General features: G+C 35.1%; 1 protein-coding gene across 1 annotated transcript in view; it reads left to right on the top strand.

The window, feature by feature from the left end:
• LOC130704556 (disks large 1 tumor suppressor protein-like) overlaps positions 1-14391 on the top strand; it is a 468860-nt gene that overhangs the window by 11532 nt on the left and 442937 nt on the right. Inside the window, exon 2 of the mRNA XM_057553268.1 lies at positions 4968-5099. Within this exon, the coding sequence (XP_057409251.1) occupies positions 4968-5099 (132 nt within the window). The remainder of the gene's footprint in view (positions 1-4967; positions 5100-14391) is intronic.

The following is a 14391-nucleotide window of genomic DNA, read 5'->3' as shown; positions in this document are numbered from 1 at the left end:
TTTAAAAAAATGATTTCCGGACTTCCCTGGTGGTCCAGTAGTTAAGACTCCACACTTCCAATGCAGGGGGCGGGGGTTTGATCCCTGGTCAGGAAACTAAGATCCCACATGCCGCACAGCACAGCCAAAAAAAATAAATAAATTAAAAATTAAAAAATTAAAAACTAAGGGGAAATTAAAAAAAAAAAGATTTCCCTCCTATTTCCTCCTGTATGTGCCTTCAGGTATTCCAAATTTAGTTTCATCCTTTCAGTAGACTCAGGAGTCATATGAATACAGATTTCCTTTAACAAAGAAAATAGGAAAATTGAGGCCATTTTATTGGCAATTCAGGTGAAAAAAATCTCCACTTATACCTGGTTTAATTTGAACATCAATTAAAGTATTCATCCTGACTTACCTGGATGATTATCTCAACTTTCCACTTTATTCAAGTAGTCAACATCTAGCTAGGGATCTTTGACTCGTATAACAAGATCCTTGTCATCTTTTTTTTTTTTTTTTTTTTTTGCTTAATTTTTCATCTTTGTATAGGTATCTAGTTTTAGATTACCTTCGAATTCAACCTTTCATGAATCAGAAATAAGAATTTAATCAGAAATGGAATTGACACTATGTAGTGATCATTACTGATAATCAAAAGAAGCGTAAAAGGGCAGCCAGAATTCCAGCATTAGATGCTGGCATGCAAAAGCCTAAGTTGTCTAAGATAGACTTGACCGTATTTGACCATTTGTTTTTTCTTATATTCTACCATCTTGTTTTATGTGTCAGATTTTTCTCATACAGAGATGAGAGACATAATAAGCTCTGCTGGTTTAGAGAACATCTAGCTGCTTTGAATCAATACAGTGTCTTCCCTGGGTAGTCACTCAATACATATATGTTGAATGAATTAGTGAAAGTCCCCTTACGTAGCAAATTATATTTGTAGATGTGATTATGAGAATGCTATTGATACGTTTTTGAGAATTGCCATTCACAGGAAAAAAAATCTCAGAATAAGTGAGTACCTACAAAATTACATCTTTTTCACAGAGGAAAAAGAATTATAATTGTAAAGAAAAAAGAAAAAATGCCTGGCACTTAGACTTTTAAAAATTATCTGTTTAACAAATGAAAGAATGAGAAGGGCTAAAGCTTGAAGCACTATAGATAATCAGATAACTAGCACCCAAAGATACATATGAGAACTGAGAGAGGTATACTATAATTATGACATTGTTGATTATTTACGTTAGTGGTTAGGGATGCGTTAGAAACTCAGGTATAGTAAGCCACTCTCTTTTCAGGGAAACAGCTGATTGTTTAATTGTTGACAAAATGGGGATTCAAATATTTGTCCCTGATTCAAAGAGTTGTTAAAAATATTATATCAGGTAAAGTATCAAAGCATTTTTAAAAATTAAAGGTTTATACACACGTACTAGGATATGTTTATAACACCATCTTTTGTTAATATATGTCTTATTTTAAAATTGGAGAGAGCTCCTGTGCATCCATTTTCATTTTTATATTTCTATCCTTCTTAGGTAAAAAAAGAACTAATTACACAATGTCCTTCTCCGTTCATTACTGCTTATTGAAATTCTCCCTTCTTTTAAGGGAGTAAGCTATATTATATAGGAGCATGAGAGAAGGCCTCATTGATAAGGTGACATATGAGCAGAGATGTGAAAGAAGTGAAGTAGTAAGCTTCATGGATATTTGAAGGAAGAATGTCTAGGCAGAATGGCAAGTGTAGAGTCCCTGTGGTAGGAGGGTTCTTGATGTGTTTGAGAAAGAGCAGAGACCACTGTGGTTGGAGTAGATGAGCAGAAGGAGAGGTGTAAAAGCTGAAATCGGAGAGGGAGGCTTTTGTCGAGTGAGATGGGGAGTCACTGGAGGGTTTGAGTTGAGGAGTGATCCTATCTGACTTCTGACTTAAAAACATCTTCCTGGCTGCTGTGTTTAGAAAAGACTGTAGGAGGGCAAAAGTGACATCATGTAGACTTGTAAGAGGTTATTTCATTAATGCAGGAGATAGATGATGGTCTGGACCAGGGTAGTAGCACTGGAGGTGGTGAGAAGTGATGGGATTCTGTATGTAATTTGATGTTAGAGCCAACAGGATTTATTGATGGATTAGATGTAGAGAGTTAGAGAAGAAGAATGAATGACGACTCCAGCGATTTCTGGCCTGAACAACTGGAAGGATGAGAGATGGAGAACATTGCAGGGGAAGCAGATCGGGGTGGTGGATAAGATCTGGAGTTCAGTTTTGACAAGTTAAAGTTTGACATTTTCTTTTTTTACCTGGAGAACTGGTTTGTTAAACATTTACCAGCATTCACTGCTTGGAAGCCTAGTGAAGAAAATGTTTCAAGAGTGCAACAGTATCAAATGTTGCTGATGGGTCAAGTGAGATGACTGAGAATTGACCACTGGATTTAGTAGGATGGAGATAATAGGTAACCTTGACAAGAGCAGTTTTAGTGGAATTACTGGAAAGAAAAGTCTGATTAGGGTAGCCTCAGGAAAGAATGAAGGGAAATTTAAAGGAGTTTTGCTCTAGAGGGGAACAGAGAAATGGGGACTATAGTTAGTTGGAGAGGAATGAGGCATAAAGGAAAGTTTTTAAAAATCACTGATAATACAGTTGATTTGTATGCTGAAGGGAGTGGTTGAATGCAGAGGAAAACAGTTGATGATGAAGCAATGTCCTTGACTAGGCAAAAGAGACTAGGCTCAGGTGCTCAAGTAGAGGAGTTGGCCTTAGAGAGAAACACAAATATTTTATCCATAGTAACAGGAGGGAAGGCAGAATATAGGGGTGCAGTTACAAATAAATCAGTAGATGTTATGTTAGGAGCTTGTGGAAGTTCTCTTATGATTTTCCGTAAAATAGAAAGCATGATCATCAGCTGAGAATGGCTGTGGGGGAGAAGAATTGGAAGGTTCGGGAGAAAGATATGAAATAAATTACTCAATAAATATGAATTATTGTTATTATAATTGGTATTTAATCTGTGAAAGTGGTAGATTTGAAGGGGGAAAGGCTTTTAAAATTCAAAGAATTAATTGTCTTTGTAGTAATGATTGTGGATAATCACTTCACAATATATACATATTATCAAAACTTCCTGTTGTACACCTTAAACATATACAATTTTTATTTGTTAATCATAGCTCAGTAAAGCTGGAAGAAAAAGAATGAATCTCAAAGCATGGAAATTTTGATGAATATCCATCATATGATTTGAAAATATAAGGTAACAGGAGAAGAGCTCTGGTCAGATGGAGAAGTGCCAGGAATACCAAAAGAGACTTTTGAAGGAAGTGACATTGACTCTAAGTAAAACTCTTGCTCATGACAGAATCTGGGCAAAGGATGAAATTGTGGAAAACCAATGATAATTCCAGTTGTCTTTCATCCCAAATGATACACATAAGAAACCCTTTTCATAATGTGCCTTATAAATGAAAAGTTTGTATATTGTTAGTTCCTCAGATAAGAATTCCTCAAACAGAGGGAACAAATAAAGATATATATATAATCATAAAAAGGAAAATTATCAATGTAATATTTAAGACTCTGGTCTGAACTTTGTTGCCGTTTTCTTCAGAAGCTTTCCAAACATAATTTTATAAAACACAAGTTGATGATGAAAGCAGTTGTTTACTGGTTAAGATGAGTCTTGCCTTTTCTCATAATGCATTTCAGGTCTGAGTAAATCAATCAGTTAACTGTATTTTGTATTCTTGGTGTACATAATTATTATTAGCTAAAAATATGTGACTTGACATTCTCCAAATAGATCTTCATATTGGAACAACAAAATTGAATCTTCTGACTTCCAAAAAAAAAAAAAAAAAGACAATTTTCACCTACTACACACAAAGACACTGTCACTTTGGTGACTTTTTCAAGGATATTTTGTCTTGTGGGCAATGAAGACATGTAATCAAGAGCCATAATATAACAGTATGTATTAAGAATGCCTGCAGTATTTGTGTAGGCAAAATGGTTTGGAAGAAGGGTGAGAGTGATTAATTTTAACTGTCAGCAATGGCTTTATGGAATAGAGAGCATTTGAGTTAGGTCTAAATTAAGGGAAGATAGGTTTTCAGTTGACTTGATTACTTTCTATGCATTAGACATTGTATTAAGTATTGTGTAATTTAATCCTGCTACCTGTGAGGAAACTGAAGCTCAGAGAAGTTAAGTAATTTGTTGAGGGTCACACACAGCTAGTAAGTAGGTTTCAGACCCAGATCTAGCTGACAATTAATGCTTTCCAATATAGCACACTGATTCAAGGGAGAGAATCGGGGTATGGGGGAGGATATTCCAATACAGGGAGCAGGAAGAGCAAAGAAAAGTGCAGAGGTGAGAAAAAGTAGAGAAAGTGTGTGTGTGTGTGTTGGGAAGTGGAGAGGGGAAGTGAGTAATCCAATATGACTTGGGCACTGTGTGTGTGTGTGTGTGTGTGTTGGGAAGTGGAGAGGGGAAGTGAGTAATCCAATGTGACTTGGGCACTGTGTGTGTATGTGTGGAGGGGGTGGAATAATATATAGTGGGAAATAAGGCTGAAAATATAACTTGTAAACAGATCATGGGACGGAGGCCTCAAAGGTTGTGTTAAGGAATCTGGACACTCTCTGGTAGGAAGTCACCAATTTTAAGATAATTTTTTCTGACAAGAGAGAGTCTCATCTACTATGTGAATATCAATTGGTCAGCATTCCATTACGACCTTTGTTTTGTTTCATAGTTGCAGATTCTTTTGGAAGACAACAGAAATAAAAGTGGGTTCTTAAAATTGAGTTCATTGTAATTATCAATTTTAAAGATAGTTTATGGAATTCATGATTAGTTTATTAAATTATTTTGTCATGAAATTAGGAATATAGCTGTAGAATAGTTTAATGTTAGCTTATTATTTTTCTAAGACCATAAGATAGAATTTTAAAATCATGTTTTTCAGATACTGACCGAGCTTTATCATTACTGGAAGAATACTGCAAAAAATTAAGGAAACCAGAGGAGCAGCAGTTGAAAAACGCTGTTAAAAAGGTGATGGGTATCTTTAAGAGCAACTTATTCCAAGCTTTGCTAGGTATGTATTAAAAAATTATTTATCATCTTAATGATCAGAATTGGGCTTAAGAGTTTGAGTAATGTGGTCAGAAAACTCGATAACCAAATTTAAAACTGAAATACTTTTCTTGATATCAAGTAGAAGAAAAGATTTTTTCCCCCATTTTCTTGTTTAAGGTTATCTTAAAAAAGAACTTCTATAAAATAGAAATAAAGTGTATGTTAATAAAAATAAAAATATTGAAAGAATGTTTTATATGGGAAGACAAGTTTACACAGGAAAAAACTGGAGTAGCTTATTGCAAAAAATTGAGGACAAATATGCTAAAGAAGGAAGTTTCCTCCTTCTAGAGGAAGACTTCCCTAACACAAAAAGTGATGGGTCACATTCTACTCAGAATCATAGTTCTAGTTTTACTCTCTTCTTAAGACAAAAACAACTTTTTTCATCTTTTTTGCTTCTCTTAAGAAATTTCATGATTCAAATTGAGAAGTTTATTGATGAAAATCTCAGTGCTTTGTCAATGTTTCATGAATCTAACTATATAATGTTTAACCTTTTGCTTATTCTTGAATTTATGGTTTATTTATGTATGCCTTTATACATACATTTTTGCATTTATGCAGATAATTTTTAATTCTTTTTTTATAGTTAAACAAAAAATAGAAACAAATACCTCCCCTCAACAAAAGCAACCAGCTAACTAAAGAATTTTAAAAAGACTCAGTCAATTACACTATAGATTTTACTGGACTTAAACAGCATATTTTAAAGAAATAATTGAATCTACCAGACATTATTTTTCAGGTCTGATGGTTATTGATATAGAAACAAAACATGTGAATTTATGGGGGTTAATCTTGAAAATATTTTATTTGTGTTTTTATTATAATGAATGTCTACACTTATTGACAAAAGTATAACTTTATGGTTTGAATATAATTTTAAAAACCATTAAATTTTGAAAAATTGAGAATCAGTCTATTGAATAAAAATAGAAGTAAAAAGCTTTATAGGATTATTGCCTGTGGATTAATTTCTTTAAAATATTCTTATATGGCTGGTAAGAATTAATGACACAAATAACTATAATCATCTTAGTTGGTATTAAATAAAAACAGCTCTAAGTGGAGTCTTACAGAATTTAAATAAACCCTGTCATTAGAGAATAGTATTTTAGAGAACACTTTTAAGCAACAAATTTCTCAATTAAAAATTAATAGTTTTATCTAGTTGATAAATACTAAAGGCCATTAACAGAATGGCAATGCCTCTAAATAGATTTGTATGATGTGCTTAGATAAGATTGGCTATGACTTTTGAGAGTTTGAGTTTTTGAGAACTTTATTTAGGAAGAATATTGTTGGATGCTTTAGAAAATTCTACTAAGGTAGTGTAACCATTTGGTAATGCAACATCATTACATGGGGAATAAAAAGACGAATGACAAAGAGTTGTATTTTGCCATTGTTTTGAGTGAGTGATAAATATCTTGGCAAAAAGCCTGTAGTGTAACTGGAATTTCTGTAATAAAATGGGAGGCAACAGTAATCTGTAAAAAGCTGTTATGTAAGTAATCCTGATGCCCAGCTTTGAATGGATAGATTTGCTTTGGCTGGTCTTTTAAGTCATTTTGGGATAAACCAGAGTGCGAAGAATGGAGCAGTGCTATACAACAAAACATAATTTTCTATTGACTCCTGTGTAGGTTGCTAAATACTGCTTACTAATTTATTATTATTGAATGTTTGAGTTGGTCTCACTGTGCAATTTTAAGGACACAAAAGAAGAAAAACTATGTAGCCCTGTGCATCCTGAAGGGGATTATATCTTTATAAATGGATAAGTAGGGAACCATTGACAAATAGGGCATTATTATTATTTTTTTAACATCTTTATTGGAGTATAATTGCTTTACAATGGTGTGTTAATTTCTGCTTTATAACAAAGTGAATCAGCTATACATATACATATATCCCCATATCTCCTCCCTCTTGCGTCTCCCTCCCACCCTCCCTATCCCACCCCTCTAGGTGGTCACAAAGCACTAGGGCATTATTTATGCTCTATATTTTGCTTTCTGTTTTGACCAACTTCCCTTCCCCATTTTTTTTTGTTACAAGTGATGGAAGATAGTGACTTTCACCCATTATTCTGGTATTCAGGTAGCCAGTATGTTGAAATAATACCTTGCATGAATCTCACCTGAAGAAATAGAAAGGAATCATAGTGCAGAAAACCCATCATAAATGGATAGTAGAGTAAAATACTATTATTGCAGAATATGCTGTAATATTTACAAGTGACCAGGAAGCCAGGCCTTCTCTCTATAGATGAAAAGCATCACTTTGAAAATGAATACTATCCTCCTTTTGTGGTACTTCATCATATGCCTAAAAAAGAAAACGCAAACACTAGTACGTCTTAGATGGTATAATCCTTGAGGACAGAATTCTGTCTCCATAACTTTGACCATTATTATAGCACAAAAAAGCATTTTATAAATGGGTTCTGTGATAATAGGGTGGAGGGTGATAGCAGAGGTATTGTTTTTTTATTTTTAAAATATAACTTTATTTGATTATAAACATAATATATGCTCATTATAGAAAATTTTAAAAATAAAGTCAAAGAAGAAAATAAAATCCAAGGGTAAAATGCACTTCTCTTACAGTAAGTAGGGTGATGAACTGTTTAACTTTCTTCTTTCTTGCTTCTCTAGTCCCTGTATTCTTTGTTTTGGCTTTCCATTTACCAATAACAGAAAGTGTAAAAAAACACCTTAACTTTTAGGGCTTCCCTGGTGGCTCAGTGCTTAAGAATCCACCTGCCGGGGCTTCCCTGGTGGCGCAGTGGTTGAGAATCTGCCTGCCAATGCAGGGCACACGGGTTCGAGTCCTGGTCTGGGAAGATCCCACATGCCGCGGAGCAACTGGGCCCGTGAGCCACAATTACTGAGCCTGCGCGTCTGAAGCCTGTGCTCCGCAGCAAGAGAGGCCGCGATAGTGAGAGGCCCGCGCATCGCGATGAAGAGTGGCCCCCACTTGCCACAACTAGAGAAAGCCCTCGCACAGAAACGAAGACCCAACACAGCCATAAATAAAATAAATAAATAAAAAAAATTTGAAAAAAGAAAATGCTCCCTATAAAAAAAAAAAAAAAAAAAAAAAAAAAAAAAAAGAATCCACCTGCCAATGCAGGGGACACGGGTTCGAGCCCTGGTCTGGGAAGATCCCACATGCCACGGAGCAACTAAGCCCGTGTGCCACAACTACTGAGCCTGTGCTCTAGAGCCCGAGAGCCACAACTACTGAGCCCGTGAGCCACAACTACTGAGTCTATGTGCCACAACTACTGAGCCTGTGCTCTACAGCCCATGCTCTGCAACAAGAGAAGCCACTGCAGTGACAAGCCTATGCACGGCAACGAAGAGTACCCCCCACTCTCCGCAACTAGAGAAAGCCCATGCACAGCAACAAAGACCCAGTGCAGCCAAAAATAAATAAATAAAATAAATAAATTAAAACAAAAACAAAGAAAACACCTTAACTTTTAAAAAGTTAGTAATTAGTGTTCATTAATGTACAAAAGAAGAAAAATGCCTGAAACAGCAAAGCTGCACATTTTGATGTTAGGCTTAGGGTGACATCTTGTGGTAATACTGAAGAAAATATTTTGTCCAATAGATAATTATAGTTTTATGATGATTGCATTATTAACACTTCAGAATTTGAATATAAGTGAGTTGGAATTCCATGATATTTTACAAATTAAGTTAGATCTCTTTCATTTAGCATAGCTAAAACATTCAGACTTTCAAGGCAATCTATTAGGTAATTTACCCTTCATTTAGGTGATGAAGGAGCAAGATGGAATTTTTTTTTATACTTCCCTTCTAGATCTACTTTGAAATTTAAAGATATGTATTGCCACCATAATTATTTGTAAAAACCATTTAAATAATATAATGAGTTAGTTCATTTTTAGATATGTACTACAAAAGTTCTTTGCTTTTATACCTTATTGAAAATTGTCTTATTCTTTTTTTAAAAATTTTTGAATTTTATTTTATTTTATTTTTTATACAGCAGGTTCTTATTAGTTATCAATTTTATACACATCAGTGTATATGTGTCAATCCCAATCACCCAATTCATCACACCACCACCCCACCCCCCGCGGCTTTCCCCCTTTGGTGTCCATACCTTTGTTCTCTACATCTATGTCTCAATTTCTGCCCCAGTTCATCTGTACCATTTTTCTAGGTTCCACATATATGCGTTAATATACGATATTTGTTTTTCTCTTTCTGACTTACTTCACTCCGTATGACAGTCTCTAGATCCATCCACGTCTCAACAAATGACCCAATTTCGTTCCTTTTTATGGCTGAGTAATATTCCATTGTATATATGTACCACAACTTCTTTATCCATTCGTCTGTCGATGGGCGTTTAGGTTGCTTCCATGACCTGGCTATTGTAAATAGTGCTGCAATGAACATTGGGGTGCATGTGTCATTTATTATTTATTTATTTATTTATTTATTTATTTATGGCTGTGTTGAGTCTTCGTTTTTGTGCGAGGGCTTTCTCTAGTTGTGGCGAGCAGGGGCCACTCTTCATCGCGGTGCACAGGCCTCTCACTGTTGCGGCCTCTCCCGTTGTGGAGCACAGGCTCCAGACGTGCAGGCTCAGTAGTTGTGGCTCACGGGCCTAGCCGCTCCATGGCATGTGGGATATTCCTGGACCAGGGCATGAACCCGTGTCCCCTGCATTGGCAGGCGGATTCCTAGCCACTGTGCCACCAGGGAAGCCCTGCATGTGTTTTTTTGAATTATGGTTTTCTCTGGGTATATGCCCAGTAGTGGGATTGCTGGACCATATGGTAATTCTATTTTTAGTTTTTTAAGGAACCACCATTACTGTTCTCCATAGTGGCTGTATCAATTTACATTCCCACCAACAGTGCAAGAGGGTTCCCTTTTCTCTACACCCTCTCCAGCATTTATTTTTTGTAGATTTTCTGATGATGCCCATTCTAACTGGTGTGAGGTACTAACTCATGGTAGTTTTGATTTGCATTTCTCTAATAATTAGTGATGTTGAGCAGCTTTTCATGTGCTTCTTGGCCATCTGTATGTCTTCTTTGGAGAAATGTCTATTTAGGTCTTCTGCCCATTTTTGGATTGAGTTGTTTGTTTTTTTAATATTGAGCTGCATGAGCTGTTTATATATTTTGGAGATTAATCCTTTGTCCATTGATTCATTTGCAAATATTTTCTCCAATTCTGAGGGTTGTCTTTTCGTCTTGTTTATGGTTTCCTTTGCTGTGCAAAAGCTTTGAAGTTTCATTAGGTCCCATTTGTTTATTTTTGTTTTTATTTCCATTACTCTAGGAAGTGGATCAAAAAAGATCTTGCTGTGATTTATGTCAAACAGTGCTCTTCCTATGTTTTCCTCTAAGAGTTTTATAGTGTCTGGTCTTACCTTTACGTCTCGAATCCATTTTGAGTTTATTTTTTTGTATGGTGTTAAGGAGTGTTCTAATTTCATTCTTTTACATGTAGCTGTCCAGTTTTCCCAGCACCACTTATTGAAGAGACTGTCTTTTCTCCATTGTATATCCTTGCCTCCTTTGTCATAGATTAGTTGACCATAGGTGCGTGGGTTTATCTCTGGGCTTTCTATCTTGTTCCGTTGATCTATGTTTCTGTTTTTGTGCCAGTACCATATTGTCTTGATTACTGTAGCTTTGTGGTATAGTCTGAAGTCAGGGAGTCTGATTCCTCCAGCTCCGTTTTTTTCCCTCAAGACTTTTTTGGCTATTTGGGGTCTTTTGTGTCTCCATACAAATTTTAAGATTTTTTGTTCTAGTTCCGTAAAAAATGCCATTGGTAATTTAATAGGGATTGCATTGAATCTGTAGATTGTTTTGGGTAGTATAGTCATTTTCACAATATTGATTCTTCCAATCCAAGAACATGGTATATCTCTCCATCTGTTGGTATCATCTTTAATTTCTTTCATCAGTGTCTTATAGTTTTCTGCCTACAGGTCTTTCGTCTCCCTAGGTAGGTTTATTCCTAGGTATTTTATTCTTTTTGTTGCAATGGTAAAAAATTGTCTTATTCTTTATTCATTACTTTTATGTACAAGTATGGACAGAACTATGTATGTATATTTAATAGGTTTCAACCCCTTCTAAAATCTTGTTAACCTTGTTTATCTAATTTTATTTCCTCTTACTTCACTGCAGTGTTTGAGGGGGAATTTTGGGGAAAGATTTAGAAGAGAATGGGTAGTAGAGTGATAGTTTCCTTAAAAGTCTACCAGTAGCAACATCTTAGAAAAGAACTTATCCTGCTTTATGGAGTCTTGCATGTCAGACTTTGTATTAGAGTAGAATACTTTTTATCTTCATAAAGCTTAGTGCAGAACCCTATGGATACTTGAAATTATTAGCAATAGGGGTGATACAGTAGATATACTACATATTAGGATTTATCACCTCCTTGTTGAAGCCTTCTACCATGTCCCTACCTGTTAGCAGCTTTAACCAGCCCTTTCATTATGTCTCTTAACATTTTGTTCATATTACTATAAGGCACTTATTACACTGACTTATGATGAACTGAATATATTTCTGCTCCCTCAGTAGAATGTGAGTAGCTTGAGAGTTGAGGTTATATCTAACTAACAGTTGTACCCCCAGTATGTGGACCTTTAATAATAATAGGCCAGCAATAAATTTTTTATTCATTTATTCAACAATTATTTAAAAAATACCTGTTATGTATTACACATTGTGCTAGGCAATAGGGATACAACAATAAACTCTAGAGGAGAGGATGGTCCTTGCCCTTATGGGTAAGTGAGAGAAATCAAGTAGAGAGAAAAGAGATGTTAGGTATGCAATCAGTTAATCATTTAAATATAATAGTAATAAGTATTACAAAATTGATCTATATAGGAGTTTTATCAGATTTTAGTTTGAGTAAAGAAAAACTACATATTTTCTCAGTATAGTAATGTAATATTTTATTTCAAAATAACATCTGTTTGAAAACATCATGGCTATTTTGGTCTTGATTTGTCTTTGTAATGTATAATTTTTGCCACCTGATGGTAAGAAAGTCAAAGAATGTTTTATAGATTATAGTGAAATGGTTATATAAATTTGGAACAACTCGGCTTCAATCCTCCAAAGCAGAGGTTCTCCACGTGTGGTTCGTGAATCAGCAGCATCAGCCTCACTGGGAATTTGGTCAGCATTGCAGATTCTTGGGCCTCACCCCAGACCTACTGAATGAGAAACTCTGGAAGCAGGGTGCAGCAAATAGTGTTGTAATAAGCCTTCCAGGTGATTCTGAGGCATGCTAAAGTTTGAGAACATATGTTCTAAATGGTTAGATATGTGGCCACTCAAGGAAAGTAATATAGTATGTGAATAGTATTAATAAATTTGGGAAAATATGACAGTGGCATTTCTTCATTCTTGGGTTTTATAAAGACTTGATTTGATCTTTAAGAAATACAATGAGCTATTATCATTCTGGGATATATCTTGACTACTTTGAGGATCCATAAATTTAGGAATATCATTACGGCATCTAATTTTCTTTTTAAAGGACAATAGTATATCTGAAACATTTAAGTGATTTTTTCCCTTTGGATGCTTAATGGTAGTTTCTACCTATGGGGCTATGGATAGAGAACAGCAGATAAGCGGCATTGAGCTGCTGCTGTTTGCAAGTGCGAGGCTCACTCACTAGGGAAGTGCTTGCTACCATTCACAGCCTCAAAGCACGTGCTCCTGTGAAACACATTTAATTACTGCATGTTATGGACATTAAATAAGTATTGAATAAGCGGTGAATGTTAGATTCTTAAATACCAAGGTCTACTCTGTTCCTACTTATTTGTTTAGAATACTCATTTCACTAAAATGAATGCAGGTATTTCAGTTATTGCAATTTAGTTATAATAATTAACAAGGTATTTATGAAGTGTTTGCCTATTTACATGGGCATATGCAGGTGGATATTATTAAAAACCAAATTCCTACCCTTAAGGGTGTTAAAGTCAATTGGGAAGGTAATATTCACATATATACAAACAAATATAAGACAGGATGTAATCAAGGACTAAACTCTGGAGCCTAGATCAAACTGTAGGAGTTCAGAGAAGTGTGGGTTTATTGTAGGTTGGTGTTGCTGGGGAAGATTTTATATAACATGTAAACTTGAGCTGAGTCTTGTCAATGATAGGATTTGAGTAAGAAAAGAGGATAGAGAAGGACATTTTTCCCCATCCATCCATCTAATCATCCATACATCCCTTTGTTCATTCAAAATTATTTATTGAACACTGTGCCAGATATAAAACTGGAGAGACAAGCATTAAACAAAATTGCACGAATAGTTTATATTTACAATTGTGAAAATGCTACAATGGAGAAGTAGAGGATGCTATGCGTGAGAAGCTTAACCTTAGCAGTGGAATTGGGGAAAGATTTCTTAGGGAAGTGACATTTTAGGTGATGACAATTAAACAGATTCATAGAGATCAGAAGGAGAGTGAGGAAGTAGATGTGACTTAAACAGGGGTTCAAGATGTTCTTGATATTCATGCTTTAAAAATGTTCTCTAGGGGTTGGCTAAAGCATCACGTTAGACTTAAATCTCTTCTAAAGGCTTGTATAAGTTTGAGGGTACACTTGAGAAACAAGAGTAGTAAGCATAAAATGTGGCCCAAACAGTCCTTATAATTCCCATTGTTAAACTGCCACATACTGAGTGTGATTAGTTGTGTGTTTCATGTCAAGTAGGATCAAATATTTCTTAAGTTAAATTTGACACTTTAGGTTGGGTACCATCAAGAGGATTGTATGTCATTCTTGGCTCTGAACTTTGTATATTTGCTGCAGTATTTATGTCACCAGATGGCACCATTTAACTAAATTTATGCACTATGGATGCTTATAAGGGTGGTTGTTTTAAAAATGAAGGATGTTTTTATTTGTGCTATAACTGAAATAGCAAAAAATTAATTTATTTTGATAGCATATTAGACTTTGATACACAGTAAGGTAATGAAGTCCCAAAAGTTTGTTGGGAGCATGAAAGCATCTGGTAATTTCTGCTAAGGTACATAATAAATGAAAATCTGGTGATGATCAGTATCATTGATATACGGTAGCTGGCAAAAAAGCAGAGCACAATAGGCTTCTCCATCTATTTTTTCCCATAGCTAGAAGAATAATATTATGAATATTTTTGTCTTGAACTTAACTTTAAGACGTAGGGAGT

Source organism: Balaenoptera acutorostrata, chromosome 9 (assembly GCF_949987535.1).
Source record: "Balaenoptera acutorostrata chromosome 9, mBalAcu1.1, whole genome shotgun sequence".
Classification (NCBI taxonomy): domain Eukaryota; kingdom Metazoa; phylum Chordata; class Mammalia; order Artiodactyla; family Balaenopteridae; genus Balaenoptera; species Balaenoptera acutorostrata.
The sequence above is the reverse complement of the archived record's forward strand: the minus strand, read 5'-3'. Positions and strand labels throughout refer to the sequence as shown.